We start from the raw sequence: 22,887 nt of genomic DNA on the forward strand, positions 1-22,887 counted from the left end.
GTTCTCAACATCTGTGGAGAGTTGAGGGTAGAACACAACGAAAGCGAAACTCAGTAAGAGAAAGTCCTAAGCGCAAACACTTAAAAGAAGATAAAAAGACAGCGCGAATCAGATAAAAAGAAAAATAAAAAGAAAGGAAAAAGACTCAAGAGATATGGCTTCGTATGATCATGGCATATCCTGATCTGCTGGCAGCTTGGTAGTGCATTCCTGCAGCAATTGGTGTTGTTGGCTTGGGTTTCCATAGCCTAGGGGCTCGCAGCTATTTGCATGCCAAGAGCTACCATAAAGCCATCAGTTCCGTGAGCAGCATGCAGAGTTCTGGTTAACATTGTACTGCCAGGGAAAGCATACCGCGCGGACGACGGAGGACGAAGTCAGATAAGATTGATATCGAATGGAAATTCGCAACAAGGAGGAAAGATCGAAGAAAGAAAGAGACGCGTTGACCGCGAAAGGATAAAAAGTGTAGCATCAGGTGAGCGCATGATTCTAATCAAGCTTGAGAGTGTCGCATCTCCGCCCGAGAGCTCTGTGCTGGCTTGATTATCAGAAAGGGGAGGGTTTTTGTGCCTCCTCCGGGGCAATTGTTCTTGTGGCGGTGTATTGAAGGAGAAGAGGTGCCCATCAATTCTTATCATTGAAGTTGGCTTTGTCCTTTAATTGACGACGGCGTTGTCGTCATCACTACCTTCTTCTTCTCCTTCATCATCATCATCGTCGTCGCCAAAGTCAAGAGTCATGCCTTGATACCCCTCATACGGGAGCGGTTGGCTGAACTCAGGGGCGATGACTGTCTCCGAAAAGCGCTGTGGTGAAGCGTGTGAGTGGATGTTTATAATTAGAGCATAGTAGAGTGGCAATTACTTACTCTGCTTGCCTCTGGATTATACTCCGGATCGACCACACCTCTAACCGTATCCGAGTATCCATCCTCCTGCTCCATCGAATGGTTCTCCATGTGCTCCTGCTCATCGGTTCCCAAGGGATTCTCGGTATTATTGAGATGGTCTGAGACCACATCAGGCACTTCCTCCCGAAGAGCATCAGAATATCTGTCACCATCCTCAACATCATCTAGCTCGCTGTCGGAGCCGTTGTTGGCAATGGCCAATGCTGCGCGCGCAGCGGCTTTGCGGCGCGGGACCGCCTGTGCTGCCGGGTTGTAGTCGGCATCCATGGGCAGATCTGCGGGATCGACCTCTATAGCCTCGCGCTTGATACGCTTGGACGGCGATGAGAGGGTCCTGGTGGCAGAACGCTTGCCACTCTTGTTCCTGGGCTTGGCAGGAGAGGAGATGGATTGATTATTGATAACATCCACGGCATCCGGAATGTTAAAATGTCGATCATCTAGCTTCTCGTCAAACCGAACTGCGCGTGTCTCGAATGCCTCATTGCCGGTTTTGAAGCATACTTTGGCATCTTGATCCTTGCGCACGTAGCCTCGAACCCAGGGATCTACTTGAGCCCTGGATCCCGGCTTCTGCATAGGCGGCGGTACCAGGTGACCCTCCACAATGAGCTGACTGCGGAGACGGCCAAGGTGCTGGACAACTGCTCCTCCGGTTGAGCCTGGGTGCAGGCGATGGGCGATGGCATCCCAAGGCAGCTCGATCTTATGTCTACTGCACTCGTACTGTAGGTGCATCATCACCTTCTCAATCATTCGAGGACCTATGTCGTGCTTTTCGGGTCAGCTTGCTGCAGCCTTTGTTGACTATCATGGCTCCACGCCAAAGTTTATATATAACTTACGTCCCCACATGATCAAGCTACGACCTTCATTGCGTCCGTTGGCAGACTTCTGAGCTCCATGAGGAGGAATCGGAGTAAATGGCCATTTTTCGTACTCTTGTTCCTGCTCTGGCAGCTCTGGCGACGACGAACTGCTCGAAGGCGGAGAGTCGAGCACTCGACGGCTACGGGCGGTTTCTTTCCTGCCCTTTTTGGGAGTTGTAGGCACACGTGGAGCAGCGGATGAGGATACAGGTGCCTTGGAACTCTTGCTCTGGCTGCTCAAGAGGTCATTGGAAGTAGCCTTGCTCTGTTTGGGAGGTCGACGGCTCACCTCGGGCGTCTTCTTGCCGGAGCCCATGGTGAATGATGTCAGGTTATTGTAGTCTGTGGAAGGGAAATTCCGGTGTGTAGAATGAAGGGAATGTAATGGTCACGAGATCTTGATTGAAGTGTGCAAAGTAAAGTGAGACGAAAGACTTCCAAATTGAGATGGAAATGAAATATCGATTTCAGTGAAATGTGAGGTGAAAGTGAAGGCGAACTGAGAGCCAGTGAGCTGTTGGTCCGAATTTTGAGGTAAGAAAGAAGTCAAGACTGGAATTCGTAACTTTGTAATAGAAAAACCAGAAGAACGTAGTAAGTTGATCCAGAGGTATCTCGGAGCAGTAAATGGAATCGAAACGTATGACCAAATGGTATGGTCAAGGGAAAATTGAATGCAAAATTGAAGGTGAAGGTGAAGTTGACAGAGATGAGAGGAAGAGACCAGGGCCTGTTGGTCTGTTTAAGGAGCTTTCTGCCCGGGCCAAACAACCCAGTCCGCGTACTTCTTGGCCCCACAAGGCTACGCTGAGTTTCCTTCGTAGGGGGAAGGCACGTAAGCTGCTAGAATGGTCTTGATACCGGACTCTTATGGCTGGCGAGTGACCGCCTGGCAATAAGATCAGGCTTTGTTAACTTTGAGCATGCTGATTTGGAGCCCTAAATCCATTGCAAAAACGACGCCGAGGGCACCTGTAGTATCACTGACGAGCTTAGATTCTTTCCTAGTGACCCTCTACAATATTACTTAGAGGCAGCCAGGTAGCTAATTAGTCCAAAAGCCAGAGGCATTTTGCTGCGTTTTATGTTCGATTGATCTACTGCCTGTACGTTCACCAAGTCCCCCTGCTGGAGGGCGTTAGAACTTGCCTGCGGATGAACCACTCCATAGGGTAGCTTCTATCTGGGAACATATTGCGTCACCCACCCTGATTAAACACGTATGCTCTTCAATTATTGACTGTTAGTGTGAGCTCTATGGTGAGCAAGAGTGGCAGCGTCAAAAGCTCGGCGCATCACAGGATATAAGAAAGTTCTCAGCCTCTTGATTCACTAGTCTACAGCCCATGCCTAGACCTACCGTAGCTGATAAGAAAAGCTGAACGTTCACGCAATGACTGATTTGTGATCAAATTAAAATTAATGAAATTTTTAGGCTGAGCCCTTCTGCCTCTGGGATTTAACCTCGCCTTGGTATCTTTACAAACTTCTTCACAGTGTTCAGTGAGTAGACAGAAACGCCGTGATATTTCTCGGCACTACTTCCAGGCAGTCAACTGAGACTGCGAATCAATGACAAGAAACACTGTAGGTCAAGAAACAAATAAGAAAGACCCTTTACCAAACGCCGAGCATGAAAGCCAACCCATCAAAACAAAATAGGAATAAAGAACCCTTTATGTAGACTATGAGACCAACGACGAAACTGCAAAACCTTCCCACTCGTGAGATACACCACATATTCTACAATTCTCCTCAACTTGCTAGTCGAAGTTTCTTTCGCGCCTGGCCAGGGTAAAATGTAAGACTGCTCGCCTCCCAGTGTGACCCTCACCTCAGTGAAACCTCGATGATCTCCTGGACTGCTGCGTTTCTCCTCCGTGATATCTTGCCGAGGCCGCGTTTGAGGCTCTGGCTGACTGACCTGTGCCATTTGGACACGATAGGCTGATGTGTTCCCACCTTATCGACGCGTTGGCAACTACCAACGTTCTGGGGCTTCGCCATTGAAGTGCTAAGGGTTGAAACTTGTGCGACAGGGATAGTCTCAAGTTTGAGGGGTTGTTGCTGTTCAAGCTGCGTATGCTGTACCATTTGCTGCATGATGCCTGTCAGGCTGGTAGGTATGGAGCTTAAGAGAGCTGTCATTTCTGAAATTTGTTTGGCCAATATTGCGATTTGCTGCTCGGTGATGTCATGTACAGCTTCGACTTGCCGGCTGACCAAGTCAAGACGAGCCTCGATGAGTTCAAAGTCACGAGCAGAGTTGTTATTCATGGCGGTCATCAAGGCATGCCTGATGTCTGAGAGATCGGTCTTGGTAGTTGCCGATAGTCTGTTTGCAATGTCCATCAGGTCGTTTTTGCTTGCTATCTCGGCAAGATCTCGCTTGTTGGCCATGCTAGACACAAGAAGCTCCTCAAGATCAGTCTTGGTAACGGCATGAGTGTTGTGGGTAAGCGCAGTCTGCATGATACGGTAAAGACGTTGCTCTTCCTGGACAGACTTGATGCAAGAGTTGACATGCTTGAGTGCCCGCTGCCTCTCTAGCTTCTCGTCCATCTCCTCGTCACGCTCCCGAAGGTCACGCGTCAGGGCAACAAAGAGAACATCACGCTCAGCCTTGGAAGCGGCGCCGCGCACCTCAATGAGCTTCTTGTAGTCATCGACAGTGACGTTGGAGTTGGCATTGAGGTACTTGGTGTTGGGGAACTCGCCGGAGCGCTGGGCAAGGTCAAGCTCCTCGGCCATGGCGCGCAGCTCCTGGCGGGTGTAGAGGATGTCATTGACGAAGAGGGTTGTTGTGGAGCTGGGCTCAGAGAACACGCTGCCGTTTGAGCCCGACTTGCTTGATGCAGAGGACGGCGTGTTCACGTCTACCGGGGACGTCTCGTCCCGGCATAGAGCGTTGTGGCTGATCATGGTGGTTTTGATGGGGGAGACGGTGCCAGGACGGACGGCACCGGTGCTGGTGTTCTTGACGTTGTTCATCTTGTCAGATCCTGTCACGGGATCGGAGCAAGTGCTTGGTTTTGTGAAGTTACTGTTGCTGACATTAGTGACTTGTTTGTTTTGGTTGGAAGTGAAGCATTAATGGCCTCGTGAGGGAAGCTTCATGCCCGTAAGAGAGTACTCACCTTGGAAGTTGGAGGAAGCGTAAAGTCACTTGTCTCGCAAGTTCTCTGGTGGATTGGAGTCGATTGTGATGGAAGGTGACGAGGCGAGAGTCCAGACTTGAGATATCAAGAGAAGTTGGTGCTGTTGTTGGTGTTGGAGAAGATGGAGAGGAATCAAGACTGACTTTTCTGTGAGAAGACGACATTTTGTAGGAATTCGTTCACGATCTTGCCTCGAATATCATGAATAGGAAGTTGTTTGAGGATGAAGAGAGTCGTGTTTCTATTGTTCAATGCGAAGTTGAGAGGGACAATAAGAGCAAATATCCACTTGGAAAACAGATGTGGGGCTTTTTGGACTGCTGGTTTGCTCACTCGCTCTATTGATCCATTGATGCATCGAAGCCAGCGAGGTCCTCGGTGCAGAACGTTGCCCCGGAGTGGCTCGAATTCACAGAGTGGGGCACCATTGTTTGTTTGTTTGTATTAATAGCCGGCCTACCGAATTGCATTGACTGATTTGTCTGGACCTGGTTGAACTTCCCTTGAGCAAGCACTTGTACGGGATCGGCTTTATACAGCAGCCTTGTATGGCTCGAGGAGGTGAGCCAACTGTCAAGATCAAAGGCGACTGAGAGTAGCAAATTAGCGACTTATATGTTGGCTCCTAGGCAGACACATGCCACAGCACTTGTCAAGAATAGAAGAACAATTTTCAGCTGTTCAACTTGAACATGCAATATGCTATACTCGCCGCTTCCTCATAGATATAGGTAGCCAGCCTACTGTAGCGACGACAAGTCAAACATGCATGTCGTCCAAATTAGGTAGGTGCCTGGTTCTACACACATTGTGGCTGCTTTAATTCTAACCATAACCCTAACCCTTACCTAATTCGGTGGTCTTATACGAGCTTGACGACATCCCTTATGGCACCTGACAGGGGGAGTTCACTCAGACAGCTTTGTTGTCGACAATATCTATGCGTATTCAACACCATCTCACGTGGATGTAACTTGATTTTACTGGTCAAGGAGCTCAAAAGTATCGGAAAAGATGATTTGCTGTGCACAACTTGCACTCTACCAGTAGGAGTCCTTCACTTGCCGCTACGACGACCTATTCAACACATTTTCACAGGCACAAAGTTGAGGGATGCCGTAATGATATCTCATGATCCGTAAGAGTAATTCTTTGAAATACCACTAAGATTCAAGTCATTTAATGGCCTTAAATGCCTCTCCCAGCCTGAAAAGTTGTCTGTCTTCACTTTTCAGTGAACTGACCAAGCAGTACATGTGATATGACCCATCTGCTCCATCCTACTTTCATTCCCTCCCAAGAGTTTTCAAGGTGGAATTTATAAGATGAAGAAGCAGATGCTACCAAGTTACTTCACGAAAGTCTGCCTGGTTCCTGACAACATTCAATCGTAGTGCCGAGTGCACACAGGTCTAGGAGAATGTGAGAACTAAGCTCAAATATGCGGGTCCTTTTTGATCAAGATGGAGTGTCAGACTTGATAACTATCTTTACTTGAAAGCCTTAAGAATTTTGCAGAGAAGAAATGGCACTTACCGTCGATGCCTCGTGGACCAATCCAGCCTTTTCGGCTCCGATGAACGCCCGTTAAATGAACATGCTTGTATAGCTTAGACGTCGTTCTCTGTGCAAACATATCCGAGTTAAATTAATGTAACTGTTGAATGAGTGTGGGTGCAGAGAATGAAATAGTCAGACAGCAAAGCCTACCATTATCGGCCACGTCGAGCATCTCCTCGTCCTTGACGGGGCCCTCTTGCTTGGCAACACGACCCTTCTTGGTAGCAGGCGTGATTGGTGCATCGTCATCATCGTTGTCCGCATCGCGGTCGGCAGCCTTGCGTTTGCGCGGGGCGGCCTTCTTCTTTGGGGTGTTCTCAGGAGTGTTGGTGACGGTGAGAGAGCCCGGGTGGATGTTGTATGACTTGAGCAGGCGCTCATACCGCTTGGCACTGCAAGATGTTTGAGAAATTTCTCGAGGGTCAGCAGGAATGTTCAAATGTCAAAAATCGGGGGGTTGGGAGTTCCTCACGCGGCGGCCTTGCTGACAATGTCGAGCTCGTTTGCGACGGCAGCGAAGTCAATCTGCAAAAGTTCCGGAGATTGTGGTCAGAAGCTGGCTTGATAAAAAAAAAGATGAGCTCGGTCTGAAGTTGAAAGCTGTCTTGGGCTTACCTTTCCACCGCCGCCGCCGTGCTTGATGCAAGTCACCAAGAACTTGACCTGCTCCTCAGGTGCCATGGACGCCATCTTGAATTTGTTTGGTGATAAATAGTGACTTGGGAGAAGGGACAGAATAATATCTGAGCGAGGGAAAGTTGGAGTAAGAAGTAGAAGACTGGTTTGGTGGAAGAGAGATGAGAGTTTGTTTTTATTTGATTTGGTCAAATGGGTGGTAAAATTCTGTGTAGTAGCTGAGAGAGAGGTTGATCGACTACGTCCGTTTCGAGCAAAAAGCTGGACGAGAAAGAATTATGCCAGACGAAAGACGTAAGGCGGGGTTTGCTTCCGTGGGCTGGGGCTGGAAAATGGGTATCAAAAAATCACTTTTCTGGTGCCTTTCAGTTTCTGGAGCAGAGTGGTATTTTCCGGTCCGTCAGATCTAGCTTCTGCGAGACGATGACCACTCCGAGGGAGGACTGCTAATTTCAAAGCAAGACTGTACGCAATCAACCAACAACAAAAAGCAGTCAGAGAAAATAAGGATCCTCAATAATTGTAGATTTTGTGTGTATTATTAATTGAATTGTCTGTAATCACTTGGTCTCAACGCCTTCTTGTTCTTGGGCGGAAACCATCTTGTATGTAGGAAAATGTCTTTATGCTGTCCTCTTCCTCCCCCGACCTTAGAAAATTCACCCTTTTGAGGGTACCATCGATCCTCAAACCATCCATCCACCCCAAAAAGACACAGAATATTAATTCTTCCTCGCGATCAGATCGGCCCTGATACGAAGTAGCAGTAACTCGTCCTTGACAAGACCACCTCGTATCGTATGAGACCCACATAAAAAGGGGCTTTCGCACATAGATTATTAAAGCCCAAAGCCTCGCAAGTCGCATAGAATGTAGAGAAGATATTAAGAAGAAGTTGAGATGAGGAAACAAGATTGCTTTGCTGCTGTTGAAGCCCACGTGAATAATGACTCGCATGCTTCTCAAGGCAGAGAAATAGGAAATAATGTCAAGACTGTGTAAGCTTCGATTGCAGAAAGATATTAGTAGGAAGGGGGAGTTTGACAGACCCCAAGATTCAAAAAGGAAAGTTGTCGGTAAATTGAAACCTTCGCAGAACGATTTGAATGATATCAACGAGCCCTCAAGCCCCAGGGGGCATGTGATCCAGTAAAATGCTCGCAGACTAGTCATAGGAAATAGCTGAAAGCGGCCGTTGTGAGAAGTTATTATGCTTAAGCAGAATGTATGAGGCCGCATTATTGATGTGAAGATGTGAGGCAAACTCAAAAGCGTGATGTTTGCGGATAATAAATATGGGCATCTGAACGATGAGTGCCTGTATGAAAAAAAAAGATGAGACTGCAGGCTCTGGGAGCCCACATGTGATGGCAAGCCAAGGCGGGAGTGATAAAAGATGTTGTGTAGCGAGTGAACATCCTTAAGCAAGACCACCCCAGTCCTGATCGACAGCGCCCTCGGTATCCTCGGTCTTGAAATTGTCCTTCTTGCTACCGGCAGCGGTGCTCTTGGTCGATTTCTGCTTCTTGGGGGTAGGCTCAGCGATGTGGACATCATCACTGTCATCGGCCTCAACGGCGGCGGTGGCCCTCTTCTTTTTCTTGGGCGTTGCAGGACCAACGCCCCAGCCGAGCTTCTGCTTGATCTGTCGGAAGCGCTCACGGGCGGATCCGCCGTGAGCTAGGCCCATGTCGGCGGCGACGTCGTCCCAGGCCACGTCTGGCTGAGACTTCATGTTGCGGAGGTACGACTCGAAGAAGCGGAGATCGTTCTCTGTAGCTGGTTTCCGGGAGACGTCGCTGACAGCAGGCACCTTCTTCTTAGGTGGCATGTTGAATGCGGGTCTGCAGTACGAGTCTACAGCGCTGGGATGACTAGGATGTGAGGGAGTGGTCAGCGTCAGTATCATAGGCTGAGTAGGAAAGACTGGGGAACTGTGGCGACTGCTCACATGAGAATCCTCTCATTCAGATATTGACTTTCTTGTTCGGTCTGAAAGATGTCTGGCAGTGCAGTGCAGATAGTATTCGGGGGTTTATCTCCAGCTCTTTATTGTGAGTAGAGAGCTGAAAGGATTGAAGTTTGAGTACTGAAAAACGGCTTGATAGAGGAGAATCCGTGCAAACGGGCGGTTTAATTCCAGAAATTCTCTATGACGTAGGGCTGGAAGGAACAAACAAACGGGGTAAAAAAATACTTGATTCCAAAAAAAAACAAGAAAAAAAGATAATGGGTGCACGGGAAAGATGAGAGCTTGAGAAAGAGAATAGTGATATTTTGGTCAGGAAGAGAGAGAGAGAGAGAGAGAGAGAGATCAAGCAGGTTCGAGATGGTCCATTGAACTGTTGCCTGAGTTTGCTTGGTATTTCCCGGCTACAGAAGCCTGTCGACATTGATCTTCCTGGAGTCTGTACGGCGCAAGTATCAGATAAAGCTAGCAACCAGGCCAAACGGCTGTAGTGAACAGAGTAGGAATGCTCCCACGTGGTTGATGTGATATGCGTTTTGCTCGGCGCGTAAGAGTTTCCGATTTTGCTCACAGCTCCTTCATCAGCCAAAGCTGATGGAATATCGTTCAAACGTGGCACAGACCGGAGACACTTCGCGTTCCTAAACAAGCGATAAAAGAATGCGATCTGTGCCGCCTTCCGTTTCCGTTAATTCATCTGTTATCAAATTTACGTTTAACCTTGGGAGAAAAAAAATCCAGAAATAAACTTGGATTCTTAGGTTGGCAGCCACGAAAGATCCTACGTCCAGTAGCTATGGTCAATCTGACGGCCAAACATACAAAGATATCAGAAGAAAGCCTTGCATTGAATATATACATGTAACATACGATTATTCTTCAAATTTCAAAGGAAAACACATGGTTAAAACTAACTCCGCTCGCTGATGCAATGCAAACACCTAACAGCATGTAGGAGTCTGCAGGAATGTTTAACTTGATAGTCACGGTACACTAGCCCTCACGAGCCCACACAATCATTACACAACCATTCCCTCTTCTTGTCCACCGAGACCTTTGCCATGGATCGGACACAGTGGCTATGGTAAGAACGTTTTGGACACTCCTGAAATGGTAGGTTAGTAATTCGTTCTTCGTCACCCTCGGCGGGCTTGGAAGAGGCTGGGCAGGTTTGGTTATGGCTTACCTTATTCGAACATATTAACAAAGATGGCCCCAGGGCTGGCTTGCGGCAAATAACACATGCGCCCTTGGATCTTTGCAGGCTAGGTTTTTGTTCCGGTGCCCCCGAAGCAGCAGCGATTAATGGGGCTGCAAGGCCCTTCCTCCGCGCATCAGCAACAATCTTCAGAGCTTCTTCAATCGTTCCACTCTTGATGCTCCCTCTCGCCCTCAAGGTTGCCAGGTGCTTCCCGAACTCAAGCATGCGAGTATTCTTTGCTAGCAACCATGGAGCCTTGGCCCTCACAAACGCCAGGAGACCCCGCACAATGTACGCATTGGATGAGAGCTGCTCCTTGAAGGCAAAAGCATCCCACTCCATCATGTATTCTTTCTCCCCGTCTTCTATATCAACAAAGTCTTGCAGATGGTCGCGGTGCTTTTGTATCAGCCAGTCGGTGTCAGGCTCAACAATGGGGACCGGCTGTCCTGGCTCCAGAAGGGCCTTGCTGAGCGGATGGAAGAGGCGCTGTTTGATGCGGGGAACAACAGCCCGAGTTCCAGCACTGCTCCGAATGCTGTTGCTATTGTCACTGCTCTCCGGGCGACGATTCGTGGTCTTTGGCTGGGGTGCTGGGTCAGATAACTAACACCAAGAAGACACAACTATGGGCATCCACCAGGAATGGGCGGGGGGGCTCCTTCGCTTACCTTCAAAACCACCGGCCTTAGTGAATGGTACTCATCAGGCGTATCGCCATGATCGGGGCCAAAACGAGACGTCACCCATGAGTGATCTCCATCCAAATATCTCGACAAATCTAATGAGCCTTTAGCTCTGCATAATTGAAAGACCCTGGGTTGCATCGACTGTCCCTCTGCGGCCAGCATGTCGAGCGAAACAAAGACAACGTGTGGCGCATCTTTCCCGTGACGCGTCTCCATGAAGTCGAACTGGTAGCGAGGATGGCACAAAAAGTGTGCCCTCAACTGTTGTGTGGACGGAGACATGGCACCACAGACGCAACAGCTGAGACCCTCAACTGTAACTTCCTCAGATGGTAGCTTGTACACAACATTGCGCCCAATGCCATCAGCTGCCCCCCTGTCGTCCTTGTCCATATCCCCAAGCTTGCGGCGTCTTTTGCGTTCTGTGCCATGTGCCTTATCGCTGAGTTCCTTGAGGTTGTAGCTCTTGGCTGGGCCACGGGTGCGGAGAGACCTGTTGGGGGTGAGCTCTCCTTCCGCATCGTCATCCTCCTCCACATGGCCATTAACATGACCGTTGGTACCGGTACCGTTGGTCAGTTCAGGCCCGTGGTGTGAATATCCGTTGGACAAACACCCGTTCGCATGCCCGTTTGACATACCGTTGACCGCTGTGCCGTTCATGGCTGGACGTGTTGGAGTCTTGGTATCCCCCGTGTCTGCTAATAACCCCTTGGTCACCTTTTCAGCAAAGCCCGTTGTCCACAGAATCTCTCTCTTGAGCACAAGATCAGTAGAACAATCAGGCACATCTATGCTTATGTGTCTAAGGACAAGACTATCGGGTGCCAGAGACCTGGGACAAATATCATCAATGACGGCGACAAGGGACCATTTTTGACGCTCATCAGGTCTGTACGAGACAGAAAATGCATCGACGTCGTCGCTTTTTATCAGTTTGAAGGGCGGCCACGAGGCATCGCCAACCCCACCAAGCTCAATCTCAGTGGTGTACGAGCCAGCCAGGTCGAAAATGTGGTTATGTTCATGGCGATCGATCATGATCATATCCGCAGGGACTATGAAGGGCTTTGGTAGGCTGATCTTGGCCACGTAACCGGGAGCCGAAGGGTTTTTGTAGGTCTGGACGCTGCACACCTGACTGGCGCAGAAGAGAAGCTCCTTGCTGCCATTTTCACAGCCGTGAATTGTGATTTTGCACCGAGCCCGAGACGTCTCAGCGGGGCCGTCAATGTGCTGAGGAGATGTACTTGTACCGGCCTTGGGGGTGTCCTTGTGCTGTATCCTCTGGACGTTGATGCACAGCGCCGGTTGCTGGTCGCCAGCCTCCTCCGGCAGACCAACGGCCTTTGCGGCCAGGTACGGATTGTACACTCCTGCGTCTCGCTCAAGGCGGCGTTTTTTGGCAGGCCGGCACCCATCGACCAGGTGGTTGTCAAGGCGCCTTGGCGGCCGGGGCTCCATGGCATTTTGTAATCCGTCTATCCAGTTCCTGTGGAGGAATGGAAGATCGCGCCTGAAGCCGTGCGGAGTCATGGCCACGGCACCACGTGGAAGACGCGGCGGACGGCCACTCTGGTGCGCTTAAGCATGAGATGATGAGATCCGGGCTTGGCTTGATGAGTCTAACACGTCGTTGGGTGAGGGAAAATAGAACATTAATAATGAAAAATTATCCGGGCTGACGCGACACCTCCGATTTCGAAAGCTGGGAAGGGGCCTAGTCCAGCTTGCAAAAAAAAAGTCTTTCGTTTGGCCTTTGAATTCAGCGTGGTGGTCCGTAGCAAGACCTCATGCAGAAACGCGTCCAAGGCAAGGTCGAAGCGTGCTTGGGGGTAAAATAAAATGGAGAACAATGGAAGGTAATGCAGGAAAGGTACCTGAAACTAAAAGTTTAGTGTGAGAAGTGAACAAGCGAGTACAGACGCCTGTTTGTTGTCGGGTGAGCAGGCAGACAGGCAAGCAAGCAAATGACAACAACCATCAATCAAATGCTTGCCTGGGTCGCGCGGTATTGTCACAGCACACCTGATGATGAAGAATCAGATGGACGTGCGATGCGCACCAGAGTCGCCCAGCCCCGAACAAAGGAACAACAAGAATGGATTTCAAGGGAAAGAGACGCGTCCAATGGAAGCGACAGGGGTTAAAGGTGCAATGCAACAGCACGATTCAATTGAAGATCCAATTCCATTTCCTTGCGACAGGGGATCCTAGTCACCGAATGGAAGCGCTAAAGGTCGCCTCACTGCCAATCAAAGCCGCTGAAAAGCTCCGTCGCTTACCTCAGGTAGGTGAGGTTTAGTGGTAGAACTTCGCTGGACTTACTCCACCATAGGTACCAGCCAGTCTATCACGTGAGGAAGCTCACCACATCAGTCTCAACTCTACTGTATCTGAAAAGACTCTGTTCTTTGTTCAACCAGTTGATTTCCTCATTATAATTCACTACCTAGGTACCTATCTGCAAAGCCGCTGGCTGCAAAGGCAACAGTAGCCGTAATAACTGTCAATGGCTCTCATCTTCAAATATTATGACTTGTCAACAACGGCCAGTCAATATGTTGAGACTCAAATACATAGATAGGTACGGCATCTCCCAAAACCTAAAAGGAGTGAAAAAAAAAAGAAGAAGCAGAGCCACCAAAATACTACCAAGCATATCTCTCATCTTCGGCGTCATCATCTCCATCCCAGTCGTCATCTGAGACGGCATCGTCCAACTGGTCGAGAAAATCTTCCATTCCAAATTGCATCTCCGTCGGTTTCTGGTTGTCAAACCGAATATCGACAACGTCGCAGAGACCGTGGACAAAAGATGATTCATCATGCGATGAGGAAGGTCTTGACTCCACTTCCGCAGTATCCCGAGACGAATCTTCATCATCGTCCAGGTCTTCATCCTCCAGGTCCTCGTCATCAGTATCGGGTTCAGCATACGATATAGTTTCGCGACCCTTCGGCCTCAGCCCGCGCGCGGCGCTGCTGGACCGCGAAGAGCGCTCAGAAATCTTAGATATGCGCCCGCTGCGCCGAGCTGGCTCATCAACTGCACCGCTCTTATCTGCCAAGCTACGCCTCTCCTTCTCCATCTTGCGTGCTTTGGCGTCTGTGTCCCGCTGCAGTGGCACATCCTTGATCGACCTCCACAGCATTGGATTCTTGGGTTTGCGTTCAAAACAGCGCTTCAGTCGTAGCTCCCATGCCTCGCGCATCGCACTGCGCTGGCGCCAGGGTATGTTGAGCATAACTTTGAAGCTGAGAACGCGTAGGTCAGGCATCTCTGCCGCACAGTCTATAAAAGACTGAAAAAACACCTCGGCTGCCTCAGGGCTCCATTTGCGCATGTTCTCGATTGCCACTACCCTGATGTTGCGCGGCCACTTTGGTACTTGGTCTGCCAGGAGCAGCTCGTCGTAAGCAGGCTGTGAGTCGTCGTAGCTGGAATGATGTTTGTAATATGTAAGATTCATCTGTAGAGTCTCTAGCTTCGGACAACATTCTCCCAGCAGTGGAAGAAAGGCAAGGCTGAGAGATTGGTTGTGATGAAGACTGAGGTGCCGGATGTGGTGCCCGTGCGAGCCCAGAAACTCAGCGAGAGAGTCCGCAGTGACGTCCCAGCAATTCACCAGCTCCAGATGCTCGAGGGTGGTAGGCAAAAGCGGGAGCAGGTGCTCGTTGACAATGGTACATGATTCGAAAACAAGATGTTTCAGTTCCGGCAAACAGTCTTGGAATAAAGTGGCGACAATTTCAGCCTCTTTCTTATCCATAGCATTAATTTCTACCTCGTCGACATTCTTAGCCAGGAGGGAGGGCATTTGATAGTTGACAAATGCGATCTTTCGTAACCTCGAAAAACTCGGCGATTCGTGGATCATTCTCATGGCATCGAATGAGAGTTCTGGGCCCGCCAATCTCGAGTTCCACCGCCAACTTCGTAAGTGAGTCCCAGATGCGGCAAGGCCTTGAAAAAGGCCAGCTGGGTACTGCCAGCGTAAGCGGTCGTCCAAATCTCGGTACGGCGGGTTGTCCTTGTGATGAAGCAGCTCAAGGCTAGCCAGACGAGGACAATTCTTCACCAAACCCTCAAGGTCTAGGTGTTGGCGATTGTAGGTAGGATGCGCCACAAGTCCAACATGGATCTCCAGCCTCTCGACCTTCTGACGGTAGTTGAATCTGGTCTGCGACGGTGGTGTCTCTAGATGTTGGACAAGCCCATGAGCCATCGCAACATCGAGCAGTGGTGGGTTGCGATACAAAGCTGTGAGCGCGGGCTCGGCAAAAGCCCGACAAATCCTGCTTGTGGCGAGCAACCAGCTCACCGAATCATAATTATCCAGGGGCGCAGCCGCAAATGAGAAGATTTCGACCAGCAGAAGATAAGGAAGCTCGCTCCATGGCAGGCGAGGACCCGGCTCTGGGCGGTTCAGATCAATGGATGTCTGGTCGTGATGGCGAGACGATGGCTCAAGCTTTTTTTGAGTCGAAGCCGATGCAGACTTTTTGTGAGAATTGGTCAGACTTGTTGGCCGTTCACGGCGGCTACATTCTGTGGAGTTGAAGGTTTTACCACGCCTCGGGCGCTTTGTTGGTGGATTGGCCTGCAAATGAGTCTGAGTTGTGAATGGGATCGGGGGGCGGCCCCTCTTGCGAAGCTGTCGCGATTCGCTACGACGACCATTTGACGCTGACGGCGCCACTCCGTCTTTTACTAGCTCGTCTTCATCATCATCATCATCATCATCATCATCTTGTTCTTCTTCTTGTTCCTGTTCTTCTTTTTCCTCCTCATCACTATTGTCATCGCTCAAGGTCAAAGCTTCCGACGATGATGAAGAAGTAGGACGGCGATAGGCCGACGAGCTTCGCGTGACACGGGTGTGGCCCGGAGCTCGGCGCGGAGCTTCTGACGGCCGTTCCTTGGCGAGTCGGGGTGGGGCGCGTCGGAGAGCGACCCTGGTTGACCTGGTCATGATGACCTATTGATTGATTGGACGTGGTTGCGATGCCTGGCCCCGTCAAGGTTGCTTGAGCAATGTTCGGGCGGCCCAAACCGACGCTGAACAAATGTCTTTGAATCGTCCCAACGACTTATTTTTATTTTACTTATGCAATGTTCAATTCATTGCAGTCAGGCATATTGATCAGGGGTTCCCAGCTGTTATGAGTGCGGGCGAACTAGAGCTAAGAGCGAGGTGATTGAGAAGTCTGATGGTTTAAGACGCGACTCTTTCTTCCAAGGTCGAAGCGACATCAAGTGGCGTTGCATGATGTGAGTCTAATTGAAAGCAGTAGCTTGTAGTGGGTAGCCTGTCTGCTTTTGGTCGCAAGTGGGGACTAAGCTGAGGTGCAGTTACCCCACAAGTTCCAGAGAATACATATGGGCACGTGACATATGATATGCATGCGACCTCTTTGTCCCGACCAAGATTCATGATCGCATGCAATTTACTTCGTACATCGATCGGACCAGGGGGCCCTGAGCACCATAAATATACTGATTTTACCCAACTAGGTAGGTAGGTAGGTATATAGCAGTTTGGTACACAATGCGCAAATATGCAGCCCAAGATGAGTGTAGTATTGAGAAAATGGCATACCCGCAAACGAGGTCAAGAAATGACTAAATAGCATGAATTACTGTCAGTTCGTGACAGGGCTATAGGGGATATCATGATAGGTAAGCAACATATGAATATACACAAAATTCCAAGCAGGTTAAAAATGAAAAGCCGCGTGATTAAATTCTGTCAGGCAGACGAGGCACCAAAGAACGCCTTCAATGTCCTTGAATAAGGTAGATAAGATGAGCAGATTCCAAAAAGATTAGACTCCTCACCCTGTCACAGACCAGAGGTTTCACACACCATTTGAGATCCCTAGACTGAGCTCGGCACGCCAACTAATACCGTCTTTTTCCGCGAAGCGACGAAGCACCCGAAGCGCCGCAGCCGCGGCAGCCTGGGGTCTGCTCCAGGGCCCTAGATCCGCCCTGAGCGTGGCGTCGTGGAGGTTTGCAAGTGTATCGTGTGCCTTTGACCAGTATAGAGTGACATCTCGGTGACAGTTCCTCATGGCCTTCGTCTTGCCACCGCCACTGGCCCAGACCTGCTCATGCTGCCAGTATACTGACAGGAGCGCATCTGACACAAGGGCATGTAGTTGCATTCTCAATGCATCGAGTGCCCGGTACGGGGAGGTGAAGTTCTTAAGTTCAATTAGATGTGGGAGAAGCGATTCCCATATAGTAAAATCACCTGCTTTCCGGTCGAGGCTACGCGCCTGGTTCATGGCGTCGAACGCAACCATATAAGACAGTACCATCTCTAAGCTCAGCAGGGCAACCTGCTTTCTATTGCCACTAGAGAGACTGTTGAGCGCATCAGAAGTTGCGCCATTCTGTGAACTACCCTGGGACCGGATAACACCGTCACGCTTGTGCTTGAGTTGTGTGCCCAGTGAAGTCCACTCGCTCTGCCTTCGTCGGAGGGACGACATAGAGACCCCCTTGGCGGGATCCCCCTCGTGACTGGTGGGTGGACGATCACCAGCACCCGGCGTTAACCCGTTGGTCCCACCAGGAGTGTGAGCCTGCGAGTTGCTAGATGCGGCTCGGGACATGGCTGTGGCCTGCTTAAGGGGAGTCGAAGGCGCTGGGGCCTTGGATACCAAAATAGTGTCCAAGGAGGAACGAGGCCGTTTCGAGGCGACCTGTTCCACAATTGGTTCGGCCACTCTCGGCCGCTTCTTGGATGGCGGGGATTTGACCTCGGCACTGATGGATCTTTCTTTCTTAAGAGCCTCCTTCTTGGAAGCTGGCTCTAATGCCAACAGCCTCGAAACCCGCATAGAATTTCGTTTCTTGTACTTGAGAACAACAATCATCTCATCGTCTTCCTCCTCCTCAATAATCTCTTCGTTATCTAGCTTGACGGTTTTCCTTGCGCTGCTGGGCGCATTTGCAGGCCGTTGGTTGCTTGTACGTGCCAACTCCTCTTCAATAACCGGTGGCAGCGTAGGAGAAAGGAGTGGAGGCAGTGACCATTTCCTCTGTTTTGTGGGCGTGCTCGTTGTTTTGGACTGTGACGATACATCTGGCGGTCTTTTTGATGATATAGACTGCCTGCCTCTACCTTCTTGCTCATCGTCTATCGAGAGACGAAGTGGCGAAAGTAAAGGCGGGACTATTTGCTTGCTAGACGTTTCTGACTTGCTGGCGCGTGTAGTGGCAGAACTCCCGTTCTTTTCCTTTGAACCATTAACGGACTGCCTTGGAGGAGAAAGCTCCCTCCGAGAAGTCGACGTGCTGCGCCCATTCAGGAGCAGCTTTGATGCGCTCTTGACGTCCTTTTGACTGGGACGATCTGCGACTTCCGCGACAGGTGCAAGCCTCTTGGTCTGACTAGATTCGGGTTTGGGGGTCCTATTGGTCTCGGGTCTCGAAGACGTACTATCGACGCGCTGTCGTTTTGGAGGTCGGTCGCTCTCGGGTGGTTCTGGCGACCGCCTGGTTGAGGTTGGGGACGGGCTTCGTCCGTTCTTGGAGGGTATCCTGGGTCTGCGAAAGATTGTTAGCGTGTTCTCTATTCGATATTGAGAGCCCCCTGCGACCCAGCGCAGAGTGTGTCCCATCTTGTCCCGAGACGTGAGAAATCCCCATACCTTCTGATGACGGAATCCTGATTCGCCGACTCCCTAGGTGGCGCAACATCCTCAAGCTTACTCCTGCCTTCGGGTGCTTTGAGGGAGCCCTTGATGGGTTTTGCGCCGTCCGCGCCGCCCTGTCGCGCATCGCTTCTAGGGCCGCCGGAATTCGTCTCAGGCATTGGCGAGGCCACCTTCTTTGCTCGGCTTTGCTGATAATCTTTAAAGGACATTTTATTCATTGTCTTCTTGGTTTCGGAGCGCGGAATGGCGCTCGTGGAATTGGGTGCCAGGGGATCCGATTGGTCTTCTCGTATGTCATAGTAGGGTCGGGTCAGGAGGATGCCGCGATCGGTGTCGGAGAGGAAGGTCATGTACTCGAGTTGAGAATATTGGTGAAAGAAGTCGGGCGGAACGGGATACCGGCGAGTTGGTGATACTGATAAATGATGTGGTCTTTCCGGAAACATGCGCTGAGCTAGATTATCGACCCGTTGCGCCGCCGCCGGAAGAACCTGGCTCATCTTTTCCAAGAAGCAGCATGGAACCTGCTCCTTTGCTGCAGCGACGACGGGCTGAGACTCACGGCTCGGGCAAACAAGCGGGCGATTGGTGAACTTGTAGTATGATGTCGCGTCGCGGCGTGTAATGTGCGTGTGTGCAAAGCAGAACAAAGGGCTTATCTTGTCGGTCGAGATCGGAATGTCGCTGCTTTCGGGACACGGGCGCGATTGGTAGAGCACGTAGCTAGCTCTGATGACAAGCGGGCCCAATCCGAAGAGAGAACCAGGCCGTCGGTAATCAACTTGATCAATTACTATGCACGCGTGCACGACAATTTGGGAGAATTTGGTTAGTTGTTGTAGTCCGTCCCAATCTTGTTGGAGGTTGTTGGATGATACCAGATGGTGATGCGATTGCGATGTGTCGAATCGTGGACCAGGTGCAGGGCTAAGACTGCCTAGGTAGGTAGGCGAGGTAAGTTCGAAGTACGAATAGGTAAGGTAAGGTTGGTAGGTCGGTGGTGTGGTGCCTTGCTTGGTCGCGCGCGCGGGTCGGGTCACAGCACAGTGCAGGTTCGGCAGAAGGGGACAGTGGGCCTCTGAGTGATCTACCGCGACTCCAGATTGGGTCTAGGTCTAGACCAAATAATCTCCTACTGCAATGCTTTCAAACCGCATACTCCGTAGTTACAATCTGCCAGCAGCCAAGCAAGGTACGATACGAAGTACCTCGGCATTACCTACCAGGTACCTACATGGCTACAGGCCTTTAAATATAGACTTTGTAAGAGGTAGTTGCAGAGTATTTGGATAACTAATTATGTGCCTCACCCATCAAGTGATAATTAGCTAACCTTGCTCGAGCAGAACGTTGTTTGAATAGCCTGATCTTGGCGCAAGATTGAGACATGAATAAAAATTCCGTTATCTCTCTCTCAGTTCAGACGTATCATGCCAGATATTTCAATGCAGGAAGTGTCAAGCGCGTTGCAAGCGATGAAATGGTAACAACATTTTGAACGGATAGCAATTATTTAGTCATCTGAAGTATTTTGGCTGGGTATCATTACATGAAAACAAATAGCAGCTCTGGCTGATACCTCCCAACCCCCCAAGCCTCCTTACTCATCATCAATCGTCCGTTGTCGCTTGCGCACTTTCTGATCTGGCAGGTTCTGATTCACCATCTGCTGCTCAATCCCGGCAAGCCTGCAGTTCAACCTGTTTACTTCCGTGCTCAAGTTTCCCACACTGTTGGGCAACATGTTGCTGGCTTCGGCAATTATTCGTTGGAATAGATCTTTGGAATTAACGTTTTGATATTGCTCCTCTAGCCCCCAGCAGATATTGTTCAAGTTTTTATAATTGTCTTCAATGGTTTTGACCAGAAGCGTGTATTTCTCTTGGACGGTTTCGCCCAATTTGCTGTATTTGTCTTGGAAGGTCTCTTCCAGCTTCTCATGTCTGTCGTTGACGTCCTTGACGAAGTTCCTGTACTTTTCGTCCATGTTGGCGATTGACTTTTGATGATCCACATTGAATCCCTCTTGAACTTGTCCGTTTGCCTCGCCCGAAATGCGAGAATCAACTTGCACAGCTTCGGATCTTTGTGCTGAAATTCGCTCTAGGACAGCGATTCTTTCGTTCGCTTTGTCGATCAGAATACCAATTTGTTGGATGGTATTTGTTATCATAAATTCGACGCCGTTGTGACAACCGCGTAGAATATTCTGCACACTCTTTATTTGTTCTGACTGCTCTTGGCTGGACTTTTCAGAGTCGTCTAGTCGGGACTCGAAACTATTCCTGACCGATGAGAAGTCGCGTTGCAGTTCACTGAGGGTATTCTCCATCGTGCTTATTTTTACTGAAAGATCTGTTCTAGATTGTTCAGAGCTGTTTAGTCTGCCCTTGAAATTCTCGAGAAGGCCACCAAATGATGAGATGTCCTCTTGACCCTCTTCCATTTGCTTTATTCTGTTGCCAAGTGTAGCAATTTGTTCAAGAGCTTTGGTTACCCCAGTCTGGAGCTCCTTTCCAGCTCCATGTTTTTGTTGGGGTTCCGCTTCCACCTCTGCTTGACGACTCTTTGCAAACTCAACTCGTAGCGTCTGACGATCCTCCTCAAGCTTGTGTTCGACATATGCATCTAACGTAGCTTTATGCGCGTCTAGGCCTTTCTTGAACTCATCTCGAAGCGCCTCTTGCAGTGCCTGGCGGCTCTCCTCAAGCTTCAGTTCGGCGTGTGCGTTCAAGCTAGCTTGATGAGCTTCGAGGGTTTGCTTAAACTCATCTCGAAGTGCCTCTTGCAGTGCCTGGCGGCTCTCCTCAAGCTTCTGTTCGGCGTGTGCGTTCAAGCTAGCTTGGTGAGCTTCAAGGGTTTGCTTAAACTCATCTCGCAGCTTTGCCTGTAGTGTCTTGCAATCATCCCGAAGTATCTGTTCAGACTGTGTGTTCAAGGCTGCTTTGTGTGCTTTGAGTTCATCTTCGAGCTGCTGCTTATGTTGATTTTCCCCCGCGAATTTATGGGCTTTCAGCGTTGCTTCCAGCCCTTTCTCTATGTTTCCGCAACGGCTTTCGAGGGTAGAAAGGGCGAGCGCGTTTTCATTCTTCTGCATTTCAGGAAGAGAGTTGAGTAGAGACGTAGCAAAAGAGCTGCACATGTGTGATAGCTCTTCGTCAATCTTCCCTAATTCCCCTTCGAGTTCCTTCAGTTCCTGTCGCAACCGTCGAATATAGTTATCCTGCGTTTCTGACAAGGAGGGGTATTCAATGTGTTTTGATCTTGTCTTTTGGTACATGTCTTCTTTTTCCTTGATGTGTCTTTCCACCGCACTCTTTCGGTCTTGGATTGGCGTCCTCTTGTTTTGTAGTTGCAGCATCTTGCGCATAACGTCTGCAACCTTCTTGTATGGCGGTGGATTGCTCTCACTGGTTACCGAGCTGTGGGCAGACAGTGGCACGGTAGAGTCAAAACCGGTGCGAGTCGACGAAAAACGGGCAGATCGTTCTTGTTCAAGCCCTGATTCATGGTCCCGACGGTCATTCGGATCACGATCTCGTCGGTCATCTCGATTGTTAGGGTGTCTGTAATCTCGATATGCTCTCTCCTTGTCTCTTTCTCTGTCCCTTTCTCGATCCCTGTCTCGATCCCATTCTCGGTAACCGTCTCTGTTAGAAGACATCTTGCCTATCGGAGGCGATAAAAGTGAGGTCTATGGTGGATGTACGGCGCTGTCATGGACTGAAAGCGAAGCAGGTGGATTTGAAGCAAGGAAAAGAAATGGTGATAAATGGCGGGGTGCGCGAAAATTTATAAACGCGATCTCAATTTTTGGGAAGGAACAGCAAGGAGAGTAGCTGTATGTTGGTTACAAGTCTGCTGCAAACGGAAAAAAAAATCTGGGGGTCAAGGCTCTGAAATGAACCATGATCATGCCAGAAACATCCCTTGTTTTCCTCTTCTAAAAACTCATAAGCGAGACAGCCAAGTAATACTTATGTTGTTAGGAATCGGGTGAGGTACCTACCTTACCTACCTAGGGAAACCGCAGGAATTCGATTTTAATTCGATTTTTCGTTTAAATAACAATACCAAGTGGTGGACATCCACCCTTTCGACGGGGTACCCATCCAAAATGTTAGCGAATTAGGTATCCCTACATTGGCATATACCGGATTCTCGTCCCAACTGAAATTTCGAATCATCAAGAACCATCTCATGATAGAATGAAGTACCCAT

At 49.7% G+C, this 22,887-nt stretch overlaps 8 protein-coding genes across 8 annotated transcripts; all 8 read right to left on the reverse strand.

The window, feature by feature from the left end:
* Positions 1 to 659: 659 nt before the first annotated feature.
* Positions 660 to 2,098, reverse strand: PgNI_09711 (uncharacterized protein; the record flags this gene model as incomplete). Its single annotated transcript, XM_031129693.1, has 3 exons — positions 660 to 809; positions 872 to 1,677; positions 1,759 to 2,098. 3 exons carry the CDS (start codon positions 2,096 to 2,098, stop codon positions 660 to 662), a joined length of 1,296 nt encoding a protein of 431 aa, XP_030977828.1.
* A 1,514-nt stretch (positions 2,099 to 3,612) lies between these two features.
* Positions 3,613 to 4,773, reverse strand: PgNI_09712 (uncharacterized protein; the record flags this gene model as incomplete). Its single annotated transcript, XM_031129694.1, has 1 exon — positions 3,613 to 4,773. One exon carries the CDS (start codon positions 4,771 to 4,773, stop codon positions 3,613 to 3,615), a length of 1,161 nt encoding a protein of 386 aa, XP_030977829.1.
* A 1,878-nt stretch (positions 4,774 to 6,651) lies between these two features.
* Positions 6,652 to 7,190, reverse strand: PgNI_09713 (uncharacterized protein; the record flags this gene model as incomplete). The annotated part of the gene is made up of 3 exons (XM_031129695.1): positions 6,652 to 6,892; positions 6,973 to 7,025; positions 7,116 to 7,190. Coding segments are annotated over 3 exons (369 nt in total), but the record flags the coding sequence as incomplete, so codon positions are not given.
* Positions 7,191 to 8,556: 1,366 nt separating this feature from the next.
* PgNI_09714 (uncharacterized protein) lies at positions 8,557 to 8,967 on the reverse strand (the record flags this gene model as incomplete). The annotated part of the gene is made up of 1 exon (XM_031129696.1): positions 8,557 to 8,967. The coding sequence occupies one exon, from the start codon at positions 8,965 to 8,967 to the stop codon at positions 8,557 to 8,559; it is 411 nt and encodes a 136-aa protein (XP_030977832.1).
* Positions 8,968 to 9,825: 858 nt separating this feature from the next.
* Positions 9,826 to 12,937, reverse strand: PgNI_09715 (uncharacterized protein). The gene is made up of 3 exons (XM_031129697.1): positions 10,978 to 12,937; positions 10,292 to 10,891; positions 9,826 to 10,210 (listed from the first exon to the last, which is right to left on the reverse strand). Exons 1-3 carry the CDS (start codon positions 12,529 to 12,531, stop codon positions 10,106 to 10,108), a joined length of 2,259 nt encoding a protein of 752 aa, XP_030977833.1. The 5' UTR covers positions 12,532 to 12,937; the 3' UTR covers positions 9,826 to 10,105.
* Positions 12,938 to 13,646: 709 nt separating this feature from the next.
* Positions 13,647 to 15,971, reverse strand: PgNI_09716 (uncharacterized protein; the record flags this gene model as incomplete). The annotated part of the gene is made up of 1 exon (XM_031129698.1): positions 13,647 to 15,971. The coding sequence occupies one exon, from the start codon at positions 15,969 to 15,971 to the stop codon at positions 13,647 to 13,649; it is 2,325 nt and encodes a 774-aa protein (XP_030977834.1).
* Positions 15,972 to 16,631: 660 nt separating this feature from the next.
* PgNI_09717 (uncharacterized protein) lies at positions 16,632 to 19,577 on the reverse strand. Its single transcript, XM_031129699.1, has 2 exons — positions 18,661 to 19,577; positions 16,632 to 18,556 (listed from the first exon to the last, which is right to left on the reverse strand). Exons 1-2 carry the CDS (start codon positions 19,164 to 19,166, stop codon positions 16,858 to 16,860), a joined length of 2,205 nt encoding a protein of 734 aa, XP_030977835.1. The 5' UTR covers positions 19,167 to 19,577; the 3' UTR covers positions 16,632 to 16,857.
* Positions 19,578 to 20,266: 689 nt separating this feature from the next.
* Positions 20,267 to 22,330, reverse strand: PgNI_09718 (uncharacterized protein; the record flags this gene model as incomplete). Its single annotated transcript, XM_031129700.1, has 1 exon — positions 20,267 to 22,330. The coding sequence occupies one exon, from the start codon at positions 22,328 to 22,330 to the stop codon at positions 20,267 to 20,269; it is 2,064 nt and encodes a 687-aa protein (XP_030978306.1).
* Between the last annotated feature and the right edge of the window lie 557 nt (positions 22,331 to 22,887).

Source organism: Pyricularia grisea (assembly GCF_004355905.1).
Source record: "Pyricularia grisea strain NI907 chromosome Unknown Pyricularia_grisea_NI907_Scaffold_7, whole genome shotgun sequence".
NCBI classification, from domain to species: Eukaryota; Fungi; Ascomycota; class Sordariomycetes; order Magnaporthales; family Pyriculariaceae; genus Pyricularia; species Pyricularia grisea.